Raw genomic sequence first — 23,563 nt, 5'->3', positions numbered from 1 at the left:
TTTATTAAGCTGAAGCAAAGTGCTAAAAGATTGTCAGCCCATGCACCTGTGGCTCCAGTTGAATCTCCTCCTGCCCACCACCTTTACTACATTGTCTCAGATTCAAAGGAAACTCAGATCCAAGTACGTGAATCTTACCTTTTGAGCATTTGCACTTCCATCTCCCCATTTAATTAAGATTACACTCACTCTGTTGGACAACCCTGATCCTTCTCTCTGTAATGATAGTGGCAGACTTTCTCCCTTGGAATTACTAAACGCCCAGTAGAATTTCCTTTGACCTTGCATTAGTACATGCTTTTTAATCCGCTTTTTTTATTATTGTCTGCACGTTGTCTATTACAATAAAGGCTTGCGCTTTTTTTTGATAGAGGACAAGCTTATAGATGGTTAGAATGCTGTGGACGTAGCATACCTGGATTTTAATAAAGTTTTTGACAAGGTGCCCCATAATATTCTCGCAAGTAAGCCAGTGAAATGTGAACTAGACAATGCTACTGTAATGAACTCTTCACAGCTACTATTAGATGGATTTCTAATTGGTTGACTGACTGAACTCAAAGGGTGCTCTCCCATCTTCATCCTGGAGAGAAGTGACTAGTGGGGTGCCACAGGGTTCAACGACGTGGATGGTGGAAGAGAGGGCATGCTAATCAAATTTGCACATGACACCAAAAATAGGAGCTAATACCCCAGAGGACAGAGTCAGAATTAGAGAGCTGGACCAAAACAAAAAAAATGAATTTCAACAGAAATGTAAAATACTCCACTTAGGCAGAAAAAAATGAAATGTACAGATACAGGATGGGTGACAACAGTACATGCGAAAAGGACCACAAACTGAACACGAGTCAGCAGTGTGATGCGGCGGCCAAGAAAGCCAATGTGATTCTGGGCTGTATCAATAGGAGTACAGTGTCTAGATCGAGGGATGTAATTGTGCCTCTCTATTCTGCATTGGTTAGACCAGTGGTCCTCAACCTTCCTAATGCCACGACCCTTTAATACAGTTCCTCATGTTGTGGTGACCCCCAACCCTAACATTTATCCATTTTACAGATGGAGAACATTGATGCAGAGAGTCTTAGGCGACCCCTGTGAAAGGGTCGTTCGACCCCCAAAGGTTGAGAGCCACTGGGTTAGACCTCACCTGGAATACTGTGTACAGTTCTAACCACCACAATTCAAGGAGGAAATTGACAAGTTGGAACGGGTCCAGAGGAAAGCAACCAAAATGGTAAAAGGTCTAGAATCCATGCCCTACGACGAGAGACTTAGGGAGCTGGGTATGTTTAGTCTGGAGAAGCGTAGGTTAAGGGGTGACATGATAGCCATGTTAAGATATTTAAAGGGATGTCATGTTGGTGAGGGAACAAGCTTGATTTCTGATGCTCCAGAGACTAGGACCAGGAGTAATGGGTTCAAAATGAAGGAAAAGAGATTCCACCTAAACATCAGGAAAAACTTCCTGACTGTCAGGGCTTCGATGCCTGACAGTGGGAATACACACTGCCTTGGAGCAGTGGTGGAGTCTCCTTCTTTGGAGGTTTTTAACGAGAGGCTGGATGGCCATCTGACAGGAGTGCTTTGATTGTGTGTTCCTGCACTGCAGGGGGTTGGGCTTGATGACCCTTGGGGTCTCTTCCAACTCCATGATTCTATGAAATTAGGAATCACAGATTGTGCAACTTTCTAGTAAGATACATTTGTAATGTCACACTGAGCAAAGGATCAGGCAAGAGGGGGAACCTGGATGAGAAGGAAGGAAGTGCTTCTTGGCAAATGGAAGACTCCCGACAAAATGCCCCAAGAGAAGAGAGAAACGAAACAGGAGAGGAGGTTGCGTGGACCTCCTGAATCCTACCTTCATGCTGAGGCTGGTCTTGGAGCCAGTGAATGAGAGAACTTTGACCTTTACCCGCTGGCCTTTGCTGACCACATCAGCCACGTTGGCTACACGCCCCTCACGGCGCAGCTCTGAGATGTGGACAAGTCCTTCCCAGCGCTTCCTTAGGGCGCCAAGCAGAGTTTCACAGAGGAAGAGGGCAGAAGAGACAGTGAATGCCAAACATCAGAAACTCCCACCACCCAAAAGAGGACCAAGATGATTGAGAGTATAGCAATTCTCGCCACAAACACGTCTGACACACTCACTGCATGAGTGCACCCAAACCGATGGCTAAAACAAACCCACGGACAGACCTATGCAACCTGCCATGATCAACCGGAACACCAGATGGTTTTGTGGGCTTGGTTTAGTTGCATGAACTGATCAGCCTGGCAGCTGGTCAATGGGCCATGATGCCCCGGCACCCCTTAAAATAATGAGCACATATTTAGCTCCTTTAAGAAATTAGCACTTTGTTGCTTCCAAGGCTTAATCACTCTAAATTCCAGACCACTAGCTTTTTGTTAAGTGATTGTAGTCCATCGATTACCTTGGCAGTGGCTAAGTTCTTGGAAAACATTTTAAATAACAATATTTAAATGATCTGAATTGTAAGTGTACTTGCAGTTTTGTATGCCATTAGAGGTTGAACTGAAAAAATTAGCCATGAGATTTTATACCCATACAAAATAATTTCCCCTCCTTTGGACTGTGAGGCAAATAGTATTCAAAATGAAGTGAAACTGAGACTTCAAACTGGGGGATTTCTCTTCCTAATCCAATCCAATCCAAAAACCTTTATTAGGCATAAACCAGAAGTACCATACATTTCAAATACAAAAACAGGATCATTGTTATATATCATGTAGAATATGGATTAAAAATGTAGCAACTGCTTCAGAAATTTCTACATTAGGGCTGTTCAATAGCTTAGACATTTTTAGTTTGTCTGAGAGAAACATAAATTCTAGAGGTAGTAAAGCTCCCAGATCAGTTCTAATATCATTATACCTCGAACAGTAAAGCAGGAGCTATGAGGGGATTGAGTCTATAGCGTTGGGACAGTACCGACAGCAACGCTCACTTTGTGGGATGTTAAGGAAACGACCTTGAAGATAGACAGAGGGGAAGGAGTTGCACCTTGCTCTTGTCATGACCCATCTGCACTTATAATTAACAAGCTGTTCTAAGTATACAGCAGGGCTAGATTTTGGGGGTGTGATCCCAAAGTATAGAGGGGAACAGGAGCTTTCTCTTCCTGTTAACCATGCTTCTATTTGTTTGCCTGACAGTGATCCAAGCCATTGAGTGAACACCCCTCTGTCCAGTAAGAAGCAGGTTCTTTTGCAAAGAACAAAGCTTTGGTCTCTCACTTCCACACTGAATTCTGTACGAACACTGGGTCTCTCCACAGCCAACTGACTCCCAGGGGACAGAAACGAGCCTGGACCCCTACAGGGTAGGAGGAACTCTTCTTCAGCAAAAAGCTAGAATGTGTCAGGAAAAGAACTCCAGCAGAGTGCTGACCAAGCAGTCAGCTGACTCTCTCCACAAGGACCGGAACATGAACGCTTTCTAGACCTGAAGAGGACCCCGGGTTAAAACATGGTTCTTTCCAATAAAAAAGGAAGGTTTAAACAGGGATTTCGTTAATTGCATTAAACCTGTCTGGTTTTGCTCGAAATAGTCTTGCTTTCAGAATTCAACAGGTATTGCTTCTATTTTTAAAAACTGCAGAACTGGGCACCCCCAGGAAACAGGTGGCAGGACGTGAATCTCTGCTGAGGACCACTCGGTATTGGATACCTGAGCCCTTCAAGTTGCACAAAGCAGCCAAACTGCATGATGCTGGTGACTTTGCCGTTATAGATGTCGCCAATGGAAGGCTCCTCGGGAGGAGGTCGGTCCACATGTTTATCCCGCCATCGCCACCACCGCCTTCTCCGGCCGGTTTCAGACTCATCCTGTTGCCCTGCTCAGACTTCTGCTCGAGCGGTGCTCTGGATTTACTCCTTATTCCGTTCGTTTCCGCGGTCTCGAGCGAGACTTTCGGTCGCGATTTTGAGCCCGGCTCTACTACGACGGCGAATTTCATTGCCTTTTCTTTGGACTCAAAAAACAAAAGGCAGTTGTTGACACAGAGGAGGAGGTCAACCCTGCACAGCAACGGAGGCTGAGGACTATCGGGAGGATCCAGCTTTCAGGATTCCCTCCATTCCCCCCTCAGGGATAGGCATAAGTGGCCACCTTTCTGGTCCCAAGCAATACAATAAAGACCAACAATCAAAATATGCTGGTGTCATGACCCTCGTTAGGTTAGCTCAGATCCTGCCATTTTGTTTGTGACTAGGGCCCTTCCCACGCTTTCGGCCTAAGAAAGAGAGTTATCAGGGCAAGAATGTTATCTGCCTTTTGGGATGTGTATGTCTGGGTGAAACTACCCTTGCTTTCCTCTCCCCGCTCCTAGCTCCTTCTTCCCTGGGAATTGTGTATTCTGCCTGAATAGTGCGGGATGGGGTGTGTGACTTTCATGCAGCTGGGAACTTTACAAAGACAACACAAAGTAACAAGAGGAAAAATTAGCTTAGGTGACAGGTGAAGAGGGCAGCTGTGGCTTTTCCTTTCTTTTTCTTGTCCATCTAGATCAGGGGTTTTACTGACCTGGGGCTTTCCAGGATGTTCATGGGATTTCATAATTCCCCTAATCCTTAAGCAGGGCTGATGTGGGAATTGTAGTCCATAAACATCTGGAGAGCCCCAGGTTGCAGACCCCTGATCTAGAAGAGGCTGAGCAGGGCTGCTTTTCCTATGGGGTTCCCTGTCTGAGGCTGGATAGGAGCCCCAATTCTTGCGCCATAGTTCTGAGGAGTCGCGGCACCTCTTTCTTTTAGGTGGGGAGACATGTTTAGCCAATGAACTTTACTGGTGCTCTCACTATGTTACGATGCTGTATCGTCGCCAGTGCCGGGCATCAAAGCTTCCAGCTCCTTCAAAGCATCTGCAGCCACCTTCACATCATCTTCATCCAGCATTGTCTGTGGGAACAAGAAGGAAGTCCCCCAGTAAACACCAGGGAGATTATTTCAGCATCTCTCTCTCAATTCTCTCTGGCAACAGAGCTTCTCTTAGCTTAAAGACCAGCAGTGGCCGAGAAGTCTGGTCCTGGGAAAGAATCCCACGGCCGGCTCCCAGTTCTCAACACCCTCGCAAGCCTCATGGTCCTCATCACCATTCCTTCCAATGTTTGTTTCTGCAGCTAACACTCTTGGACAGCACTGCCGTCTTGTTCCCAACAGGCTGGCTCTGCCCGCCTAGCTTCCTCCTGTCTTTACCAGTAGCATGAGCCTTCTTGTTTCCAGGCTGTCTGCTTCTGCACAACTCCTGTGCCAACTGTCCTCAGTCACGGCCTGCTCAGTCCTGGAAGACCCCCTGATGCAGCAGCCTCTCTGAAGACAAGCAGAGCTGGGTCTGGCCAATACTTGGATGGGAGATTTCTGGGGAACTCCACCCCCTTCCCCCCCAGATAAACAGCTCTGAACACATGATAGAAGAAAAGGTAAGTTAATGTGGTGTTGGTAAATGGTAGCAGATTGTAAGGACGTACACACCTACCCTGACTGTGGGATTGTCTGGCCTACAGAGGGCTGGAAACAAATCCTTCAGCTTCTCCTTTTCTGTTTTTGGCTTAGGAGCATCTGATTGGATATGGAAACAAAAGCACATGAGACAAAACATAAAGAGTTCCGTGGCATGGCGAGAAACAGCTACCAACAGAATCACACTGCTTCAAGGTTCCCAAAAACCACTCAATTTAGTGCTCCAAAACAAGAAAAGCTGGGCTCTATAAAACCTGGAGGGTGAATGAGAATTTTAACCTAAAAATTCTACATGCAACTGGTCCCAAAGGCTGAATCTGATCTGAAAGCAATGTATCCTGCTCCCACAGCATCTAACCCAATTTTAACTTAGATCTAGTAAACTTCACAACTTCATATAAGTTGAGAAAGCAAGGAGTCATTGCTTGCCGGCCCCTTGAAGGCATCTGAGAGTTTATTGTTGAGGAACTGTCATTTGGGATTCTATAACTGATCTTGACAGCACTCCTGACAAACAATTGGTATATATAGAAAACACAGCTAGCTTGGCCCCCAAGGAAGGCTCTCATGGGCCCAGAATCCTGTGCCTTCTACAATGACCCCCAGTGGAAACACTTTTAAAGGTGCCTAACCCAGCCGAGCAGTGACTCCAGCCAATTCATAATTTTGTCAGCATACCGACAAGGTGTTAATGAGAGAAACACTCACTTTTGCTAGTGGAAGGTTTTGCAGGAGGCCGCATGGTCTGTATGAGACGCAACAAGTTGCTGACAAGGGAATCCTAAAACATGAGGAGGTAAAAGTGGAACCTGTCAATATAGCAATTAGTTTCCAGCCAAGTTCCTCACGGCAGCCAAACGGTACTAGGCATTTTAGAAGGTCGGTAAGTATCCAGGGAAGTGCTAAGGTGAAATGCTCTTCCTATTTTCCCAAGGCTTTCCCCTAAAATCCTGATGGTGGAGAAGTGGAAATGTTGGGGAGTACCAGGGAAAAAAAGAAACTACTACAAGGCAAAACATTTTTCTTTCTTGAATTAAAGTGGAAATGCTTTTAAATACAAAGTGGTCACGTTGTAGACACATATCATTCTTCTACTCCTACACCTGATCTTCCTGAGAGGTACATGCAGGACTTTCATGGTTTTTTGGCTGCTGCGTGACCTCTGCTACGCTTTTGACCTGTGACTTGTTATTCATTTCATCTCCCCTCAAACCACTGTAACACACATGCCCCACTCAAAGTTGCTTAAAAAAAGTAGCTGCATTGCCCACCCTTCTGCAGGAAGGCGAAGAAAAGATCAGAAGGAGCAATTACTTCTAAAAAAACCTCAGAAGAAACCTGGAGAAGAAACCTGAAGAAATCTAGCTCACTCCAGATAGCACAATTAATGCACATGGGCTAAGACAGCATAGAGTGTCTCAGCTTGCAGTTTTCTTTTAAGTACTGGGTATATTTGCAATTCTGCTTATACAAAACTAAGGAAGTCATAACTTTTAAATTCTATAGACATGTCAAATATTGCATATATATATATACTCAGTTAATTATAAATTATGCATTTTATGTTGTTAAAGTAGTAACATTACTTTAGGCGTGATAAAACAGTAAATGCTGTTTATTATTCAGTTTTTCCTAACATTTCTTTTTTTGTTGTTCAGAAAAAGGGACAACTTTTCTTCCTGTGGCTTCAAAACATCCAGAAATTTTACATCTCTAGTCCTCACAGAGCTCAGATCCCAAAATCTGCCAATTTCAGAAGCGTTCAGCACTCACTCACCGTGAATTCAGCACCATTCTTCACCAAAGCTTGTCTGTAAATGCTGCCAAAGGGTTGTGGCGGCTTTTCTCAAGCAGATTTATCACAAACTCAGCTACAAACCCAAAGGGTCAATGGAAGAATGGCAGGGGAGAGAAAAGACAGAAGTATTTGGACCCAAATGGTTTCACGCTATCTTTATTTTAGAACAGATAAAAGCCTTGACAGGACACAATGACTGATCCCTCCATCCAGGACACAACCCGGATTACAGTGTGCGACTATGACCAGATGGCAACCCGGAGGAGCTGTCTCCACAGCAAATAGCAGGCACCCCCCTCCCCCATATAGGACCCTTGCAGCAAGACCATCCATCGCCCCACGTGCACCAGGTCCTATATTCCACAGCAGCCCCCTGCCCCAGTCCACCCCCACAGGGCTGCAGACCTCCCCCTTCTTTCACACAACTGCCCCCTCCACCACATAAGCTCTAATCACACCTCCCTGATGGGCTCTTGGCGGTAGCCGTAGTAGCTTGCCTTTGGAATACAGCTTGGGCTTTACTTAGCGAGAGATGCACGTAGCGGACGGTGGGACGGGCCCCAGTTCCAGATGCATCTACAACAGGGGTCTGCAACCTGTGGCTCTCCAGATGTTCATGGGCTACAATTCCCATCAGCCCCTGCCAGCATGGCCATGCTGGCAGGGGCTGATGAGAATTGTAGTCCATGAACATCTGGAGAGCCACAGGTTGCAGACCCCTGATCTGTTACAGGCTTGGCTGGCTGAGGCCAAGGGCCTCAAAATCTAGGGGGCCTCCAGCCAAGGTGTGTCATATTTCCCTGGGAAAGGTTGGCGTCTTCCGCCATCCTGCGAGCGCCCAACGGCAGGCAGCCCCCCAGCGAAGCCGCCCTCGGGGAGCACCGCACCCACCCCCACCCTGGGCTGATGCTCCCGCGGGAGGGAGGGAGGGAGGGCGCCACGCACCGAGGTCCTTGTCGTTGATGCCCAGGTGGTTGTCCAGCTCGGTGCAGACTTTGGAGACCAGCGACAGGTACTCGAGCTTGGCGAGCTCCTCGGCCGGCTCCGCCATCCTTCCTGTCGGAGCCCCCCTGCTGAGGGCGGAAGTGGAGGCGGCGCGCGGGAAGTTCGTCACGGGCACTTCCGGCACGTGACGCCACTGGGGCTGCGCCGGCAGGGTCCGGCACTGGGTGCTGGGAGGATCTGCCGGTTATGGTGTCCCCGGGCCCCCGGCGGGTCGGCAGGCCGGCTGTGGACGGAGGCGAGCCCTTTGGGGGCTGCCGGGGGAGGGGGGGGAGGGGCGCTTGTCAAAATAGTCTCGCGCACATGCGCGCGAGGGCAGCAGCCCTTCCCCCCCTCCGGGAAATCAGCAGCGGAGCGGTCCTCCGCACCCCCCTCTCGCCCCGAGCGGGCCTGTGGTGCCAAGACAGCCGCAGAGCAAAGTAGGGCTGACCAGCGAAGCCTGCCCCCTTCCTCCTTCCGTCCCGGGGCGGGGGCCCAGCCGGGAAGACCCGCGACGGAGGACAGGGCGGGCGGAGGGGCTCCTCCGGCTGCTGCGAGGGCGCTTCTCTGCGGACCTGCCTTTAGGATCCCTCGCCAATTATTCTCCCGCAGACCCCACGCGGGTGGCAGAATAGGAAGGCGATGCACCAGCGCACAGCCCACGGCGCTGTAATGCTGGACTGCGCTCTGGTGGAGTAGGCGGCAGGAATGCCCCCCCCCCCTCCTCCTCCTCCTCCACACGAGCGCTGGCATTTGCAGCAACACCCCGGGGGCTGCCTCAGGGCCCGGCTTCTGAGTCTGAGCGCTGCCGCGGCTGGCCACTGGGCGGGGGAAGTCCTTTGGCGCTGCTGGCATCTGTGCCACCTTCTGGCAGCGGCTCATATTTTGAATTTGGACCAGCAAACGACTTCGATGCACTTTGGGGGCGGGCGGGGAATGAATGGGCCGGCTGGAGGAGACTGGGCCGAGGAAAACGCTTGGCGCGGGCGAACATGCCCTCAAAGCGACTCCCAAGCCTGTTGCTGTGCCCTTGCAAGACCCCTGCGACTGGGCGCTCTGGTGCCAACGCGGGTCGCGGGGGATTCCTGCGATGAGAAGGAACCGTGTGACTAAAATACCTTCCCTCGCCCCGCCCCGCCGCAAACATTGGGCGTTTCGTAGCAATCGCCGGCTCGACCAGCGCGAAAGCTTCCTGGTCCCAGCTGGACTACATTTCCCGGCGACCCTCTCGACGGAACTGCGACTGCTTTGGCCGGAAGTGCCCGCCCCAATGGCGCTGGTTGGCTGGCCGGCGCGTGACGCTGCGCTCGGGGGAGGGGAGGAGTGAAGATGGCGGACCCGCCGAGCGCCTCTCCGGAGGAACCCTGGCCCGGGAAGGTGAGGAGGCCGCCGCGCAGCCACGCCCCCTCCCCCCCCCCCGGGCCTGGCGAGGGAGCCCTTCCGGGGAGGGGGGACGCAGGAGAAGCAGCAACCGGGGTGGGGGGTAGGGCTGGAGGAAGCGCGGCGGACTTCCCCGGGGAGGCGGCGCAGGCCCGGGATGGGCCCCTTCCTGCAGGCCTCTGGGGCAGCCCGACAGCAGAGGTCTTGGGGGCGGGATCCGAGGGGGCGGGCGAGCCCAGGAAGCGACGGCAAAACGGTTCTGGCCGCTCACCCGCCGTGAAGCCGGCGACGCCCGCCTGGCACCGGCGCTTCGGGACGGGGAGAATAGCCGCGGGATGCGAGTTCTCCGTAGCTCGGCGGCCCTGTGGTCAGAACCGGGGCCAGCGAGCGACTGAGCAGGGGAACTGCAACAGCTGTCAGATTTCCTCTAGGGGTCTGCCACCTGCGGCTCTCCAGATGTTCCTGGACTACAATTCCCATCAGCCCCTGCCAGCATGGCCAATTGTAGCCCATGAACATCTGGAGAGCCGCAGGTGGCAGACCCCTGCACCATACGGTTCCAGGTGTTAATACCGCCAGTCCTCTTTGAGCAAGACTCTTCACACATTCAGCACATTCTCCCATCTGGTTTTACAGAAGCTCTGACTGGTCAGGCCTGCCAATCAATTCCTGGCAAAGCCCATTTGCACCCAAGCACAGTTCAGGCTCTCCTGGCCGGGAGTGGCTCAGGCTAGTCAGATCTCTGGAGCTAAGCCGGCCAGCCCAGGCAAGTATTTGAATGGGAGACCTCCGTGGAACACCAGGGTTGTGACACGGAGGCAGGCAGGGGAAACCACCTCTGAACGTCTCTTAACTTGAAAAGCCCACCGGGGTGGCCATAAGTCAGCTGAAACTTGAGGGCACTTCCCATCACATAGTTCAGGAGCCATCAGCACATACCAAAACCCACTGGAGGGGTAGCAGTCTAATTTTTGGTTGTGGTGGGCTTTCTGGGCTGCGTGGCTGTGGTCTGGTGGATCTTGTTCCTAATGTTTCACCTGCATCTGTGGCTGGCATCTTCAGAGGTGTATCACAGAGGGAAGTCTGTTACACAGTCTGTTACACAAACTTCCGTCTGTGATGCACCTCTGAAGATGCCAGCCACAGATGCAGGCAAAACGTTAGGAACAAGATCCACCAGACCACGGCCACACAGACTGGAAAGCACACCACAACCAGTTGAATCCGGCTGCGAAAGCCTTCGACAATACACAGTCTAATTTTTATTTTCTTGCACAACAAATCAGGTGGACCCATCCTTTAGTGACAACGGGTTGGATCCTGGTAAGTACCTAGTAGCCTCTTTCTCTGTCCTGTACCTCTTCCTCCCAGAAACTCGGAGCCTCCTTACAAGTTGTTGCGGTGGCTCAGAGTCTGTGATTGGCCCAGGCTCACCCAGTAGGCTAGAGAGCAGACATTTGAGCCTCCCTCGCAGGTATCCCCTGCACCAGCCACCTCTCTGAACCACTTCCACTCTAGCTAAGTAGAAGAAGAGTTTGGATTTATTACTCCTCCCTACTTCTTTCTCCCCTGTAAGGAAACTCAAGGTGGCTTATACATTATTTCCCTTCCTCTCTCCACAACCACACCCTGTGAGGTAGGTGGGGCTGAAACAGTTCTGAAGATCTGTGACTAGCTTAAGGTCACCCAGCAGGAATGCAGGAGTGGGGAAACAAATCTAGTTCTCCGCTGCTCACATGGAAGAGTGAGGAATCAAACCAGGTTCTTCATATTAGAGTCTACCTGCTCTTAACTACTACACCACACTGGCTCCCTAGTATTCCTAGGCCATTCCCCTCCCCTTTGGCAGTTGTTGGTTCCCTTACTGTAGATGGTGAGTTTTTGTGAGGGACACACACACTTTGGCTGACCTTTGTAGCCAGCTAGTACTCTGTTTCCCCTAATATAAGACATCCCCGAAAAATTAGACATAGTAGAGGTTTTGCTGAAGTGCGAAATATAAGGCATCCCCCGAAAGTAAGACATAGCAAAGTTTTTGTTTGGAAGCATGCCCAACGAACAGAACACAGGAAAAATAAGACATCCCCTGAAAATAAGACATAGCACATCTTTGGGAGCAAAAATTAATATAAGACACTGTCTTATATTTGGGGAAACACGGTATTTGTGCCTTCCGCTAACCCTACCCCCTGGCTAGAGTTCTCTGTGTGCACAAAGCAGAGGGGCAGGATTTTCTTTCTGATTCTGCTGAGCTTTGGCAAAATTCAGAGCACTTCGAAACACCACCTGAAGGTAGACCGATACTTCCTCTCCCTCCTCCCATTATAGGAGCAGGAATGGACCAGGGTCTCATACTTTTTGAGTTCCTCCAAAGTGGCACATGAAGCCTGCTGTTGAGATGATTGCAAAGGGTGGGGTGACTTTGGGGACCACCCTATGTGCTGCACAGTGTGGGGTTTATAGCCATGATTACATGCACTAGACTGAGCACATTCCTTCCCTTCGCATTGATTTTGCTAGATTGGCTTTGGTCACATGGCACCGAAGTTACCATCAGTAAAGCTGATAAGGATGTCACTCTGGATATAATGATACTCTGAAAGTATTGGGAAGGGGAATCCATCTTTTTATCTTGATTTATCTCCCTGGCTGCCAGTAAGAAAGAACGCTGAAGGATATGAAGCAAAAACCATTCATTGATCTGGAACCTGCACGCTTGTTCAGATGTTCTCTGTTGTTTTCAGCACTCTTTGTGGAAAGCAGGAGGAAAGGGAGTGTTGTGTCTCGGGCAAACAGCATCGGCTCCACTAGTGCCTCTTCTGTACCAAATACAGGTAGGGATCAGTGGCCCCCCTCTCTGGAACTGCCTCCCCCCCCCCCTCTATGCAGTAGACAAGAGAACCCAACTTAGTCCCAAAATCTGGCACAACACCACACCTGTTCTTGGTAACTTAAATGGGTAGTGACTGTTTGCAGTGGCTGAGCCAGCTTGTCCCTTTATTCACAAGATGTCAGCAGCCCTGTAGGTCTAGTCCTTTCTTGTTCCTTTTTCTCTCAGAGCCAAGGAAGTTGGCAGCAACGCGGGGGGGGGGGGGGCATCAATTGGTTTGTCCCTGTTTTTTTCCCCTTGGAAAGAATTCTTGAAACTGACTGGTGTGCTGAATGTCGATCCCTTTCTTTTTTCTTGACGTGACCTGGGCCCCCTGAAATCTTGTGGGTCAGGCATGGCTGGAGCCCCTAAAAGTATTTCCCTCAGGTCCCTTCCCTCTGCCTTGTCCCCTTAGTTGACAAGGACTGTTCTCCTGCTGCAGATGACGAAGACTCGGATTACCAGCAGGAGACCTATAAAGAAATATACAAAGACCGCCGCCGTCGTGCTCACACCCAGGCAGAGCAAAAGAGGCGGGACGCCATTAAGGTGAGCTTCTTTATGTGGTAGATGTGCTCAGCACCAGTGCTGCCCCTGTGGAAACACAAGGAGAGGGAATGCAAGCACTGCGGGTATGGCAGGATGGGTGCTGTTAAAGCCCCTTGCCCTGTGGAGCAGCTTATCCTTGAACTTGCTGCTGCTGGTTCTCTCTTCCAGAAAGGCTATGATGACCTGCAAGCAATTGTGCCCATGTGCCAGCAGCAGGATTTCTCAATAGGCACCCAGAAGCTAAGCAAGGCAGCTGTGCTACAGAAGAGTGAGTAAACATAAGAACTAGCCTGCTGGATCAGACCAGAGTCCATCCAGTCCAGTACTCTGCTACTTGCAGTGGCCCGCCAGGTGCCTTTGGGAGCTCACGTGCAGGATGTGAAAGCAATGGCCTTCTGCTGCTGCTTCTGCTCCTGAGCACCTGGTCTGCTAAGGCATTTGCAATCTGAGATCAAGGAGGATCAAGATTGGTAGCCATAGATCGAAGTGAAGGGGGCAGGGGTGGGCTGGAGGGAAAGAACGTGTTCCTCTGGCTTCCGATCACCCCTATTTCTCCCCCCACCCCTCCCCGCGTTCAACTAATCATTGCTGTGACTTCACCTTGTGGTCTGGTAACTCCCACCGTACTCCGAGTGGGGGAATCGTGTGCGACGGTCAAGACAGCTTGCAACGTAGTCTGCTTTTTTTCCTGCCAAGGACAAGGGTGGCCCTATTTGACTGAGCACCCTGCCCCCAGAACTACATGAGGGCAGCGGGCACTTAAAGACTCCCTGACCTATTGTCCGTCTTGTGTCCCTAGCTATTGACTACATTCAGTTCTTGCACAAGGAAAAGAAGAAGCAGGAAGAAGAGGTCTCCACGCTCCGGAAAGATGTGATGGCCTTGAAAATCATGAAAATGTAAGACTTGGCATGCTTACATAAACACACCCGTCTACGCAGAGACCCAGCCGGGTTCAAATATTGGAGGGGGAGCTTTTTCACTGAATGGTGTACAGCAGACTCCTTTCTGTCTTGAGTGTGCCTGTTTCTCAGGCGTTTAATTCTGGCTGGTGGGCTTCCTCTCCCTGCCCAATCGTTGGGCCCTGTGCTTTTGCTCTAGTTGACAACAAACCTTTATGCCTTTCAGAAACTATGAACAGATTGTCAAAGCTCATCAGGACAACCCCAACGAGGGGAAGAACCAGGTCTCTGACCAGGTGAAATTCAACGTTTTCCAGGGTATCATGGACTCCCTTTTCCAGTCCTTCAATGCCTCGATCTCTGTGACAAGCTTTCAAGAACTCTCAGCCTGTGTCTTCAGCTGGATCGAGGAGCACTGCAAACCACAGGTGATGCTACAGTTGGGACCTCAGGGCCTCCCTGCCTTCAGTGGTTTTTGCTCTCAGAAGCATCCAGGTAGTGATGACACAGGATGAAGGGCAATGCCTGTATTTTCAGCATTCCTTTTCCTCCGTCCCACTTGCATATTGGAGAAAGTGGTAGCTTCCTTGCCCCCATGTATTTTCATCAAACATTTTATGCTGGAGTCTGAATTCAGCAGATGACATGAACGAGAACACCCGAACAAAGTTAACTATGTACTGCAATGGTATGAAGCAGAAAATGAGAATATAAAACACATCTTCCAATCATGTAGGAGATACAGCTCTGCTTTCTCAGTTAGGGGATTTACTTAACTTTAGCAAGTGTTTCTTTGTCAAATGTGATCTATAAAATAATTGTTAAGTAATAAGATTCTCTGGCTTTTGATCTCAGGATACTGTCAAATCAATCAGAGACAGAATTATTCAGCATAGCTTAGGGCAGTGGTGGCGAACCTTTGGCACTCCAGATGTTATGGATTACAATTCCCATCTGGAGTGCCAAAGGTTCGCCACCACGGGCTTAGGGCAACAGCACTCTGGCTATGCCTCCTATGGTTGTATTAGAAGGGGGGGAAATCAGGGGTGTGTTCCCTTGTCAGAGGCTGTCTGCTGTCACCGGACTTCAGTTTTGCATTCCAGCCTGTCTTCCCACTTCACCTTGACTGTTCTTGCTGTGGATTGTTTCTTGCAGACCCTACGAGATATTGTCATCAGTGTCTTGCAGCAACTGAAGAGCCAGCTCTACTAACCACCCCATGCGCTCAGGTAGCCCAAGAGATAGACAGCTGTATGAGGATAAGGAGCCTGATGCTGCTTCCTCTGCAAGGTTTTTTGGGACTACTGACAGCATCTACCTTCGAAATACTGTTCACTTGCGGTTCTTTCAAATGAGGTAAAGATCTGCTAAACTATCCGTGAGAGGCAGCGTCTCTGCTGTGTGGACCTTTATGCCTGAGAAGTTCATCTGTAACACACCGCCCCTGGTGTTCTGCAAGGGTACAGAAGGGTACTGAGGCCTGAACTTCCTCTGAATCTTCCTCTCCACTTAATCTGTGGCTGTGATTTTAAGCTGTGGTATTACTAGAAGCAATCAACTTCAAAGCAGAGTTTTTTATCTACTCTGTTTTGCACAATTTGTATGCTAGGGAAAGCCAAGTGCTGTAATAGCTTTTGCATGTCTTAGCAATACACAGTAACCCTAAAGCCCATTCTTTGACCAAGCTTTCTTTAAGCTTTCTGGGTTTGTTTTTTGATTGATTATTGTGCCTGTTAGCAAACCCGGGTCTGATGGCCTTCAGCAGCACAGCGGAAAGGGCAAGCCTTTTCCGAGCCGGGAAGTGAGAGCCAGCCGACCCTAAGAGAGCTGCTGCTTCCTGTTCTTCACTTATAAAGATCAGCTCCTCGCTCCTTTGGAGGTGCCCCTTTCTGGATCAGCTACAGGAGAGATTCTGATGCAAGCAGACCACAGCTGTGAAAAATGTAAACAAATTTTTATAATGTCGCAAGCAGTTTTAATAATAATTGGTCAATGTTTTGAATGACTTGAGTGTTTGTGCCTGTTGTACTTTGACTAACCAGAAGCGCCCAGAGCTGAAGCATTGCGAGGTTGGCCCCTTCCACTATCAAATAATCAGAGGCATCTTCTCCTGTAGAAGTACTCATAGGAAAGTCTTTCCAGGACATAACCCCTGCAGACATTTGGCCAAGTGATTACACTAAACTATCTTGGGGAAAACCAGGACTCCCTCAAAGGGGTACCAGCCCCCCCCCCCCAAATTAAGGTAGTCCCCCCATTCTGAGAATCCCCTAGTACTGCTACATTTTTAGAATAATTTCCAAGAAGCCACCGGTAGTTCAAGACTTGAGTTTTGTTGCCACCCTACATGTACACGTATGGGGGTAGAAGATGTAGAAGCCAGGAGAACAGGGCCTCCCACATCATGCACCGGCTTATTACACAAAGAAATACTGCCATGGCTGTTAGAGCACTTTAAATATTTATTTTGTCTGCCCACCCCCATCTCCTCCAGTGCTTACCAGCAATTCAGCACAGTGGGACAAATAGTTTGAAGGACAAAATGGGGATCGGCCCCACGTGCCTGGGGAGGAGGACAGGGACGAGTAGGGACTGCTTTCCCCCTCCTTGCCCCACTGCATGCAAAGTATTTTTTAAAAATATACAGAGGTGGACGATGTAGAACTGAAACTTGAATGTTAAATAGGTGGATGCTGTTCCATGGATCAGAAGAGTGCTTAATTCAGGTGGGGGGTAAGGTCACATGAAAATCTTCATCAGTCTCAATGCCAACTTCCTCCTTAATAAAAAGACAACACACATCCCTTAAGATGCAGGACAGACAAATGGAGCCACACCACCACCACACAGCCCATTTAACCCCTTCCCTGTGGCCACGGCAAGTGTACTCACAAAGAACTGCTTCTTGCTTTTCGGGTAGCCTTCCAAGATTGCATCAAGTAGCTCCGTCGCCTAAGAAGAAGAAGAGTTTGGATTTATATTCCCCCCTTTCTCTCCTGCAGGAGACTCAAAGGGGCTTACAGTCTCCTTGCCCTTCCCCCCTCCCAACAAACACCCTGTGAGGTAGGTGGGGCTGAGAGAGCTCTGAGAAGCTGTGACTAGCCCAAGGTCACCCAGCTGGCGTGTGTGGGAGTGTACAGGCTAATCTGAATTCCCCAGATAAGCCTCCACAGCTCAGGCGGCAAAGCTGGGAATCAAACCCTAAAGGGACAATGTCACAGCCTAGGTCCCAGGCTCTCAGACAAAAGAGTTCTCTCGGCAAACAATACTTAAATATACCCTAAGAGAGCTAGATTCATGTCCAGTTGATTTTTTTTCAAGATGCCACATACCTGATGAAGGGAGCTTTGATTCTTGGAAGTTCATACACCAAAAATCTTGTTGGTCTCTTTTAAGATGCTACTGGATTTAAACTTTTCTATTGCAACTAGCATGGCTATCCTCTGAAACGACCACCATAAAAAGGATTTCCTCGACTGACTGGTCTAAGGGTAGGCAAGCTTGTGACAAGCTGCTCCCCCGCCCCCCCAACCTCTGGAAGAATCAATAACACATAACACAGAAAAAGAAAAGGAGGACCCAGAATACAATGCAGTGAGAGCAAGGTAACGCGTACAGCAACAGGTAACACATATTGTTCCCAGCAGTGAAGTGCACAGACCCGTTCCTTTTATAGAAACATCCTCCTGAATCAGTGCAGCCCTATCACCTTTGTAAAACAATTATTGAGTTAGGGCATTTTTATATAGTTTAAAGACTGGCAGAAGCATGAATAGCCTTCCTGACTGCAAGTAGACTATTCTACACCTCCTAAGTCTCAACTCTTGACTGGAGATTCCAGATATTCTCATTAAGAAACCCAAATGACCTCAAGCTTTGGTCTGCAGACAATAACTGCAACCTCAGAGGTACAGAATCCAACTTTCAATATGAAGAAGAGCAAAGTCAAATAGGCTGTGTAAAGTTCCATGCTGGGAGCTGGATCTCACAGGAGCTGATCAGGAAGGGAAACACACCCAGCTAGACACGTGACTTGCTTGCAAAAGACTAAAGAACAAAAGGTGGAACAGGTAAGACATGCTAGCTGTTGTCTTTCTTCCTCCTTCCCTCTGCCCATGGTAAGGAAGTGTTAACATATTCCCAGGCATGAACAATGATGAGAGAACTACATTTTAAATTTTTAAAGGGCTGACTGAAAATTCTGCTGAGTTGAGAGACAATTAGCTCTGGGATGCTGGCATTTGGAAATAAATGCCTCTAGAAACAAGCCAATTGGCAACTTTAGACAAGAGACCTACATGTGGATGACATTTGCGTTACCTGGAATCCAACTTCTGCATGCAAACCAGAACTCCATGCATACAGTGAAATTGCCAAGGAACTGCCCCCCCCTCTTTTTAATTCTTACAACACCAAGTACAATATCTTATGCATAGGATTCCTCCTTCCCCACCCTTGCACAGATAAAGAGCTTGCTCACCATTCTCTTCCGGCTTCGCCATTCTCTGCAGTACTGTTTCTTCTCTTTATACACCTGAAATCAGCAACAGGGAGGAGCGCTGTTATCTCTGGTACGTGGCAGAATGACTAGCCAAAAGCAGCTAGTGAAGGCTCAGAATCACACACAAAAAACACATGGAACGGAGCATTCACAGTACATGGAATGGCATGAAAAAATAGAAGACAGCAACGCCTCTATAAAGCAGCAGCAGTGAAAGAAATGGTTGTCACATGTTAAGTGCCAGATGAAGTGGTCACCTCTCTTCTGTTCATCCAGCCCAGATGAGCTTGGGTTCAGTTTCGAGGCTGGACAGAATGCTTGAATGCAGGTGCTGCAGGCATTCTCAAGGTGCCAGGAAGGCACCGAAGCAGGTCCTGTTATTTTTTTCACGAGTCTCGACTCTCACCCATGTCTTGGGGTTTGGGTTAACTCTGAAACATGCAGCACCACAAGGCCCCCTGCCAGCAACAGAAGACAATGCTGCTTGGCCCGGCCCTCCCACTGCTGCTCCGTTACCTTTTCTTTCTCCTCAGGGGTCACGTGATTGGCACCAGATTTAATCCGTTCCAGTTTCTCTGTATAATCAGCACAATCTTTTTTTAACTCTTCAATCTCTTTCACCATCTCTGGGGTTGTCATGGAGCCCTTCAGTTCTTTCAGTTCTGAAATGGAAGTGCTGGTTAAAATGGCAGACGAGGCCCACATCTCACTGGGAAAGACTAGACGTGTGGTGCACTTCATCCAAGGTACTATCCACAAAGGCCACATGCTGTTTGGGATAACAACTCTGCCCGCTTGCAATTTCATACAAAGCCTGCTGAGTAGGCCAAGAATTCGACCAAACACACCTGACTCCATAAGACAGCAGTTCTGTTGAAGGATCTGAACTTTGCTGGACAGATCTGAAATCTCATTGTCCAGGACCTTCAGTTCTGAGTCACTCGCACTGGGAAAGTGATCCTAGATGACAAAAGTGATGGTGAAGGCTACTCACCTGACAAGCCAGATGGTAGGCAGAGTATAGTACCACATCAAGACCTTGTTTTGCAAGGAAAGGTGTATATTTTTATTTATTTATTTATTTATTTATTAAACTTTTATGCCGCCCCATCCTCCAGGGGCTCGGGGCGGTGTACAGCATAAAACAGGGTAAAACAAGTCACTAAAACCTTTAAAACAGCGGTAACAAACATTAATAGTAGTCCATAAAATAGCTTAAAACTCATAAAACAGCAAAAAACCATAATACATAATAAAAGGCGTCCGACCCCAATTTAAAACCTACCCCCATGGGGGGGGATGGCCAGAGGACCCCCCCTCGAATATGAGGGGACCCTGATGTAACTGCCCTAGGGTGCAGGGCAGGTAAGGGAGCACCATGTCAGCAGCTGGACACTCCAAAGCGCCGGTGGAGACAACACAGCTCTTACAGGCCCTGCAGAACTCACTCCAGAGTCCTGCAGGGCCCGGACAGCTGGAGGAAGGGTGTTTCCCCACCAGGCCGGGGCCAGTGCCGTAAAGCGTCCTGGCCCGGCGTCGGGAGGCCAGCCGCATCATAGAGGGGCCGGGGGCCACTAGTAAGATTGGCCTCTGCAGAGCGCAGAGGCGAGGATTGGAATTTATATGGGGTGATCTGCGGTCCCGAAGGTGCACGAGAGGAGTCCCAGGCCGCGCAAACGCCTTAAAGGTCAAAACCCACACCTTGAAGATGATTGAGATTCAACGGCGGGAGCCAATGCAGCTGCTTCGCTTAACACAGGCTGGATAGTATGTTCTCTGAAGGCACCGCACTCCTGTGAGCAGGCGTGCTGCCGCGATGTTGGACCAGTTTTTTAACTTCGAGATCAAGCGCAAGCAAAGGCGGCTGATGACAGCGAAGTTACAATAGTCCAGCCTGGAGGTGACCGTTGCATGGATCACGAGTGGCCAGATCCGCCTGGGAGAGGAAGGGAGCCAACGCCCGGGCCTGGCGAAGATGGAAAAAATGCAGTCCGGGTTGTAGCATGCGGCCACCTGAGGTCTCCATTGAGAGAGAGACGAATCCAGGTGGACCCCCAGACTCTGCCCGAACAGAGGGGGTCGGCAGCCAATGAGACTCCCCTCCCACACCAGGCGGCTGGAAATCCCTAATAACCTCACCCCTGGGCGGTCTAGCCAAAGAGGATCTCCGTCTTCGATGGATTCAGTTGCAACCTGCTCTGCTGCAACCAACCAGCTACCGCCTCCAAACAATGCTGGAGATGCACGCCCAGGGGCGGCAACCGCTCCCCTCCATCAACAGAATGAGCTGAGTGTCATCAGCATATTGGATGACAAGATCAGCCCAAAGCTCACGCACCTGGAACTGAGCAAGTGAGTCGCATATAGATGTTAGAATAATAGGCGGGGGGGATAGCAGCGCTCCCTCGCGGTACTCACGCGACTGAAAGCGGGCACCTCCGGGAGGCTTTGCATCCTCAAGCACCACGTATCTCTTGCTGACTCCGGTCCCGGAGAAGCGAGGCAATCCACTGAAGGACAGTGCCCCGTACCCAGGAAGGCGGCCAGGCGATTGGAGTCATAAAAGGTGCGTGATCGACCATATCAAACGCGCTGCGCGTAAAGATCTAACAAAACCAGCAGCGCCCGATCCGCTGATGCGAAGTTTGCATCACGGAGCGATGTCTGTGATGGCGACAAGAGAGGCGTCTCCGTCCCATGCCCACCAGCGCGGAAGCCCGGACTGGAAGGGGTCGAGAAGCCAATCGTCATCCAGGAAACCCTGAAGCTGCTCCAACACCACTCTCTCGAATTACCTTCCCCAGAAGCGAAAGATTCCGGGAGACGGGCGGTAATTGGTGAAAGCAAGATCACCTGGATCACGATGGTCTTTTCAAGAGTGGGCGGACCCGCCTGCCTCCCGCTTCAACCCATCGGAAAGACCCACGCTTGCTCCAAAGGAGCCATTGATGATGTTCAACAGATGGGGTCGTAGCTCCGCCCGGCAAGCTTTTATAAGCCAGGAGGGGCACGGATCCAGAGGACAGGTAGTAGGTCTAACAGCAGCCAAGGCCCTGTCAACAGCGGCTTCGGAGAGCAGGGAGAACTGGGCCAAACTTGGGCCCGAAGACGGCAAGGGAGCCTCCAGTTCACTAATTGTAGATAACGTGGCGGGCCCGAAGACGGCAAGGGAGCCTCCAGTTCACTAATTGTAGATAACGTGGCGGGAAGGTCCCGGCGAAGCAACGTGACTTTATCTGCAAAAAAGCTCATGAATGCCTCACAGCTAATAGCCAATCGATGATTTGTAGACCCTTCCGATAAGGAGGTCAAAGACCGAATTATCTCTGAAAATAATTAGGCGCCCGGGCGGGAGCTAGCAGACGCAAGAGAGGAGGAGAAGAAAGCCCTCTTCGCCTCCTTCGTTGCCATCTCATAGGCCTTCATAAACGTCCTATAAGATGTTCGCGCAGCGCCATCGCGAGATTTCCGCCACACTCGCTCTAGTCGTCTAAGCATCCGTTTCATATGGCGCAGTTGGCTAACACCTCCCCCCCCCCCCCCCCGGTATTTTGGCCTCTCTCCACAAATAACTTATAGAGAAATGAAACTTCACGAAGAACACATTTGTTCCTGCTGAGAAGTATTACTAAGAAACCAAGATGAAGTTGCTGGATTTATATATGGAAACGTTGAGACCTGTCTTACCTGGTCAGGGAAGTAGATTTTTTGCTTCCCATAAGCCTTCTCTTTGATTTTCCCCTGTTGAGCCAGTAGTTCCAGTGCCTTGACTACTGCCTAAAGCAGATGGGGGGGGGGGGGGGGAGCTGAAATAAATATTTCTGAGAGGTACGTGCAGCTAAAAGCAGGCAAAGCGTTAATAGGCACACCGAAGTATCTTGTCCTAGCAGGGAATAAATGGGTGGGGGGGGGGGGTCTCCCAGCAGGGGATGGGGCGGGCTGCTAGAGCCAGGTTGGGAAACACTGGGCGATGGGGGGGGGGGGTTATGAAGCCCCCGCTCCGCAGCATCCACTGTTGCCAGGGAAACGGGCCCCCGCCGCCTGGAGGCGAGATGTCACTGCAGGGACAGGGGGCGGGGCGGGAGCCCCTCGGAGGCCTGGGGCCCTCACCGTCTTGCCCAGGCCGTGCTCCCGCTGCAGGTTCCCGAAGGCGTCCTGCGCGCTGTGGGGCCGGTTCTGCTCCCGGAGGTAGCGCAGCAGGATGGCGGCGGCGGCGGCGGCGGCGGGCCCTCCTGCGAGAGAGAGAGAGAGCAGGCGGGGGGGTCAGCAGCAGCCCGGCCCAGAGAGAGGCCCCGGCCCCGGCCGCGGGCGGAAGGAAGGAAGGAAGGAAGGCCTCGCTGGCTCACTCACCCGCCGCCCCTTCGCGGGCTTTCCCTGCCGCGCTCATCCCGCAAGGCCCAGGCGGCGGCGCTGAGGCGGCTGCGAGGGGGAGGGGGCTGCGGGGACGGGCAGGCCCAGGCGAGGACCGGGACGAGCGGGGGGAGGGGTGGGGGCGGCTGCTGCGGAGCGTCCGGCCAATGGGCTGCAGGGGAAGGGGCGGGGCCAGGAGGCCGGCTCTTCCGCCTCCTGCAGGCTGCGGGGCGCTCCCGGGCTCCGGTTCCTTTGCTCCTGCGTGCTGGTGCGGGGGGGTGGGTGTCCTCTCCGTCCCCCCCCACCCGGCCTCTCCAGTCGGGCTGTTCGCCTCCACGCACGGGGGGGCTTGGCGGTCCCAGAGAGGCAGAGGAGCGTCCTCAGATGTGGGGAGGGGGCTCGTCTCACCCCGCAGCTCGCGCCCCTTCCCCAGCTCTGCTCTCCCCCGTCGGGGCCTGCAAATCTCCAGGAGTTTTCCGGCGCCAGGCTGGCAGCCCCGCCGCCCACAGAGGCGCTTCAGGCACCGGGGGTGGACTTGAAGCGTTTCTTCACCAATAAATGTTGGCTTGCTGAGGTCTTGCCAGTTTCACCGGGGGCAAGAACTTCTTTTGAACATTGCTAAGACCAATGGCCAACAGTGGGAGGGGGACAGAAAACCCGGAGACCAATTTCAATGTCTGCTCCTTCCAGACACTTTATGAAAACTGGTTGCGGTGGGTTTTCCGGGCTGCATGGCTGTGCTCTGGTGG

General features: G+C 50.8%; 3 protein-coding genes across 5 annotated transcripts in view; 1 reads left to right on the top strand and 2 right to left on the bottom strand.

The window, feature by feature from the left end:
* DHX8 (DEAH-box helicase 8) overlaps positions 1–8,386 on the bottom strand; it is a 33,919-nt gene extending 25,533 nt beyond the window's left edge. The window contains 9 exon segments of the mRNA XM_048517596.1: positions 1,865–2,009; positions 3,695–3,986; positions 4,251–4,259; positions 4,812–4,923; positions 5,501–5,583; positions 6,193–6,265; positions 7,262–7,321; positions 7,324–7,355; positions 8,228–8,386. Coding sequence (XP_048373553.1) covers positions 1,865–2,009; positions 3,695–3,986; positions 4,251–4,259; positions 4,812–4,923; positions 5,501–5,583; positions 6,193–6,265; positions 7,262–7,321; positions 7,324–7,355; positions 8,228–8,333 — 912 coding nt within the window. The 5' untranslated portion in view covers positions 8,334–8,386.
* A 93-nt stretch (positions 8,387–8,479) lies between these two features.
* On the top strand, positions 8,480–15,965 carry MLX (MAX dimerization protein MLX). 2 transcript variants are annotated; one of them, XM_048517065.1, is made up of 8 exons: positions 8,480–9,640; positions 10,930–10,966; positions 12,388–12,477; positions 12,928–13,061; positions 13,230–13,329; positions 13,861–13,960; positions 14,190–14,391; positions 15,119–15,965. In XM_048517065.1, exons 1-8 carry the CDS (start codon positions 9,593–9,595, stop codon positions 15,173–15,175), a joined length of 768 nt encoding a protein of 255 aa, XP_048373022.1. In that variant the 5' UTR covers positions 8,480–9,592; the 3' UTR covers positions 15,176–15,965. The 2 variants fall into 2 exon arrangements, with proteins under 2 accessions (XP_048373022.1, XP_048373023.1); XM_048517066.1 differs by having other exon boundaries at positions 8,497–9,640; positions 12,955–13,061.
* A 440-nt stretch (positions 15,966–16,405) lies between these two features.
* On the bottom strand, positions 16,406–22,982 carry LOC125444576 (PSMC3 interacting protein). Of its 2 annotated transcripts, none has more exons than XM_048517067.1 (8): positions 22,815–22,982; positions 22,575–22,696; positions 22,152–22,241; positions 19,313–19,424; positions 18,981–19,126; positions 18,444–18,497; positions 16,856–16,915; positions 16,406–16,742 (listed from the first exon to the last, which is right to left on the bottom strand). In XM_048517067.1, the coding sequence occupies exons 1-8, from the start codon at positions 22,849–22,851 to the stop codon at positions 16,686–16,688; spliced, it is 678 nt and encodes a 225-aa protein (XP_048373024.1). In that variant the 5' UTR covers positions 22,852–22,982; the 3' UTR covers positions 16,406–16,685. The 2 variants fall into 2 exon arrangements, with proteins under 2 accessions (XP_048373024.1, XP_048373025.1); XM_048517068.1 differs by having other exon boundaries at positions 16,406–16,739.
* Between the last annotated feature and the right edge of the window lie 581 nt (positions 22,983–23,563).

The sequence above is a fragment of the Sphaerodactylus townsendi genome, linkage group LG15 (genome assembly GCF_021028975.2).
Source record: "Sphaerodactylus townsendi isolate TG3544 linkage group LG15, MPM_Stown_v2.3, whole genome shotgun sequence".
Lineage (NCBI taxonomy): Eukaryota > Metazoa > Chordata > Lepidosauria > Squamata > Sphaerodactylidae > Sphaerodactylus > Sphaerodactylus townsendi.
The sequence above is the reverse complement of the archived record's forward strand: the minus strand, read 5'-3'. Positions and strand labels throughout refer to the sequence as shown.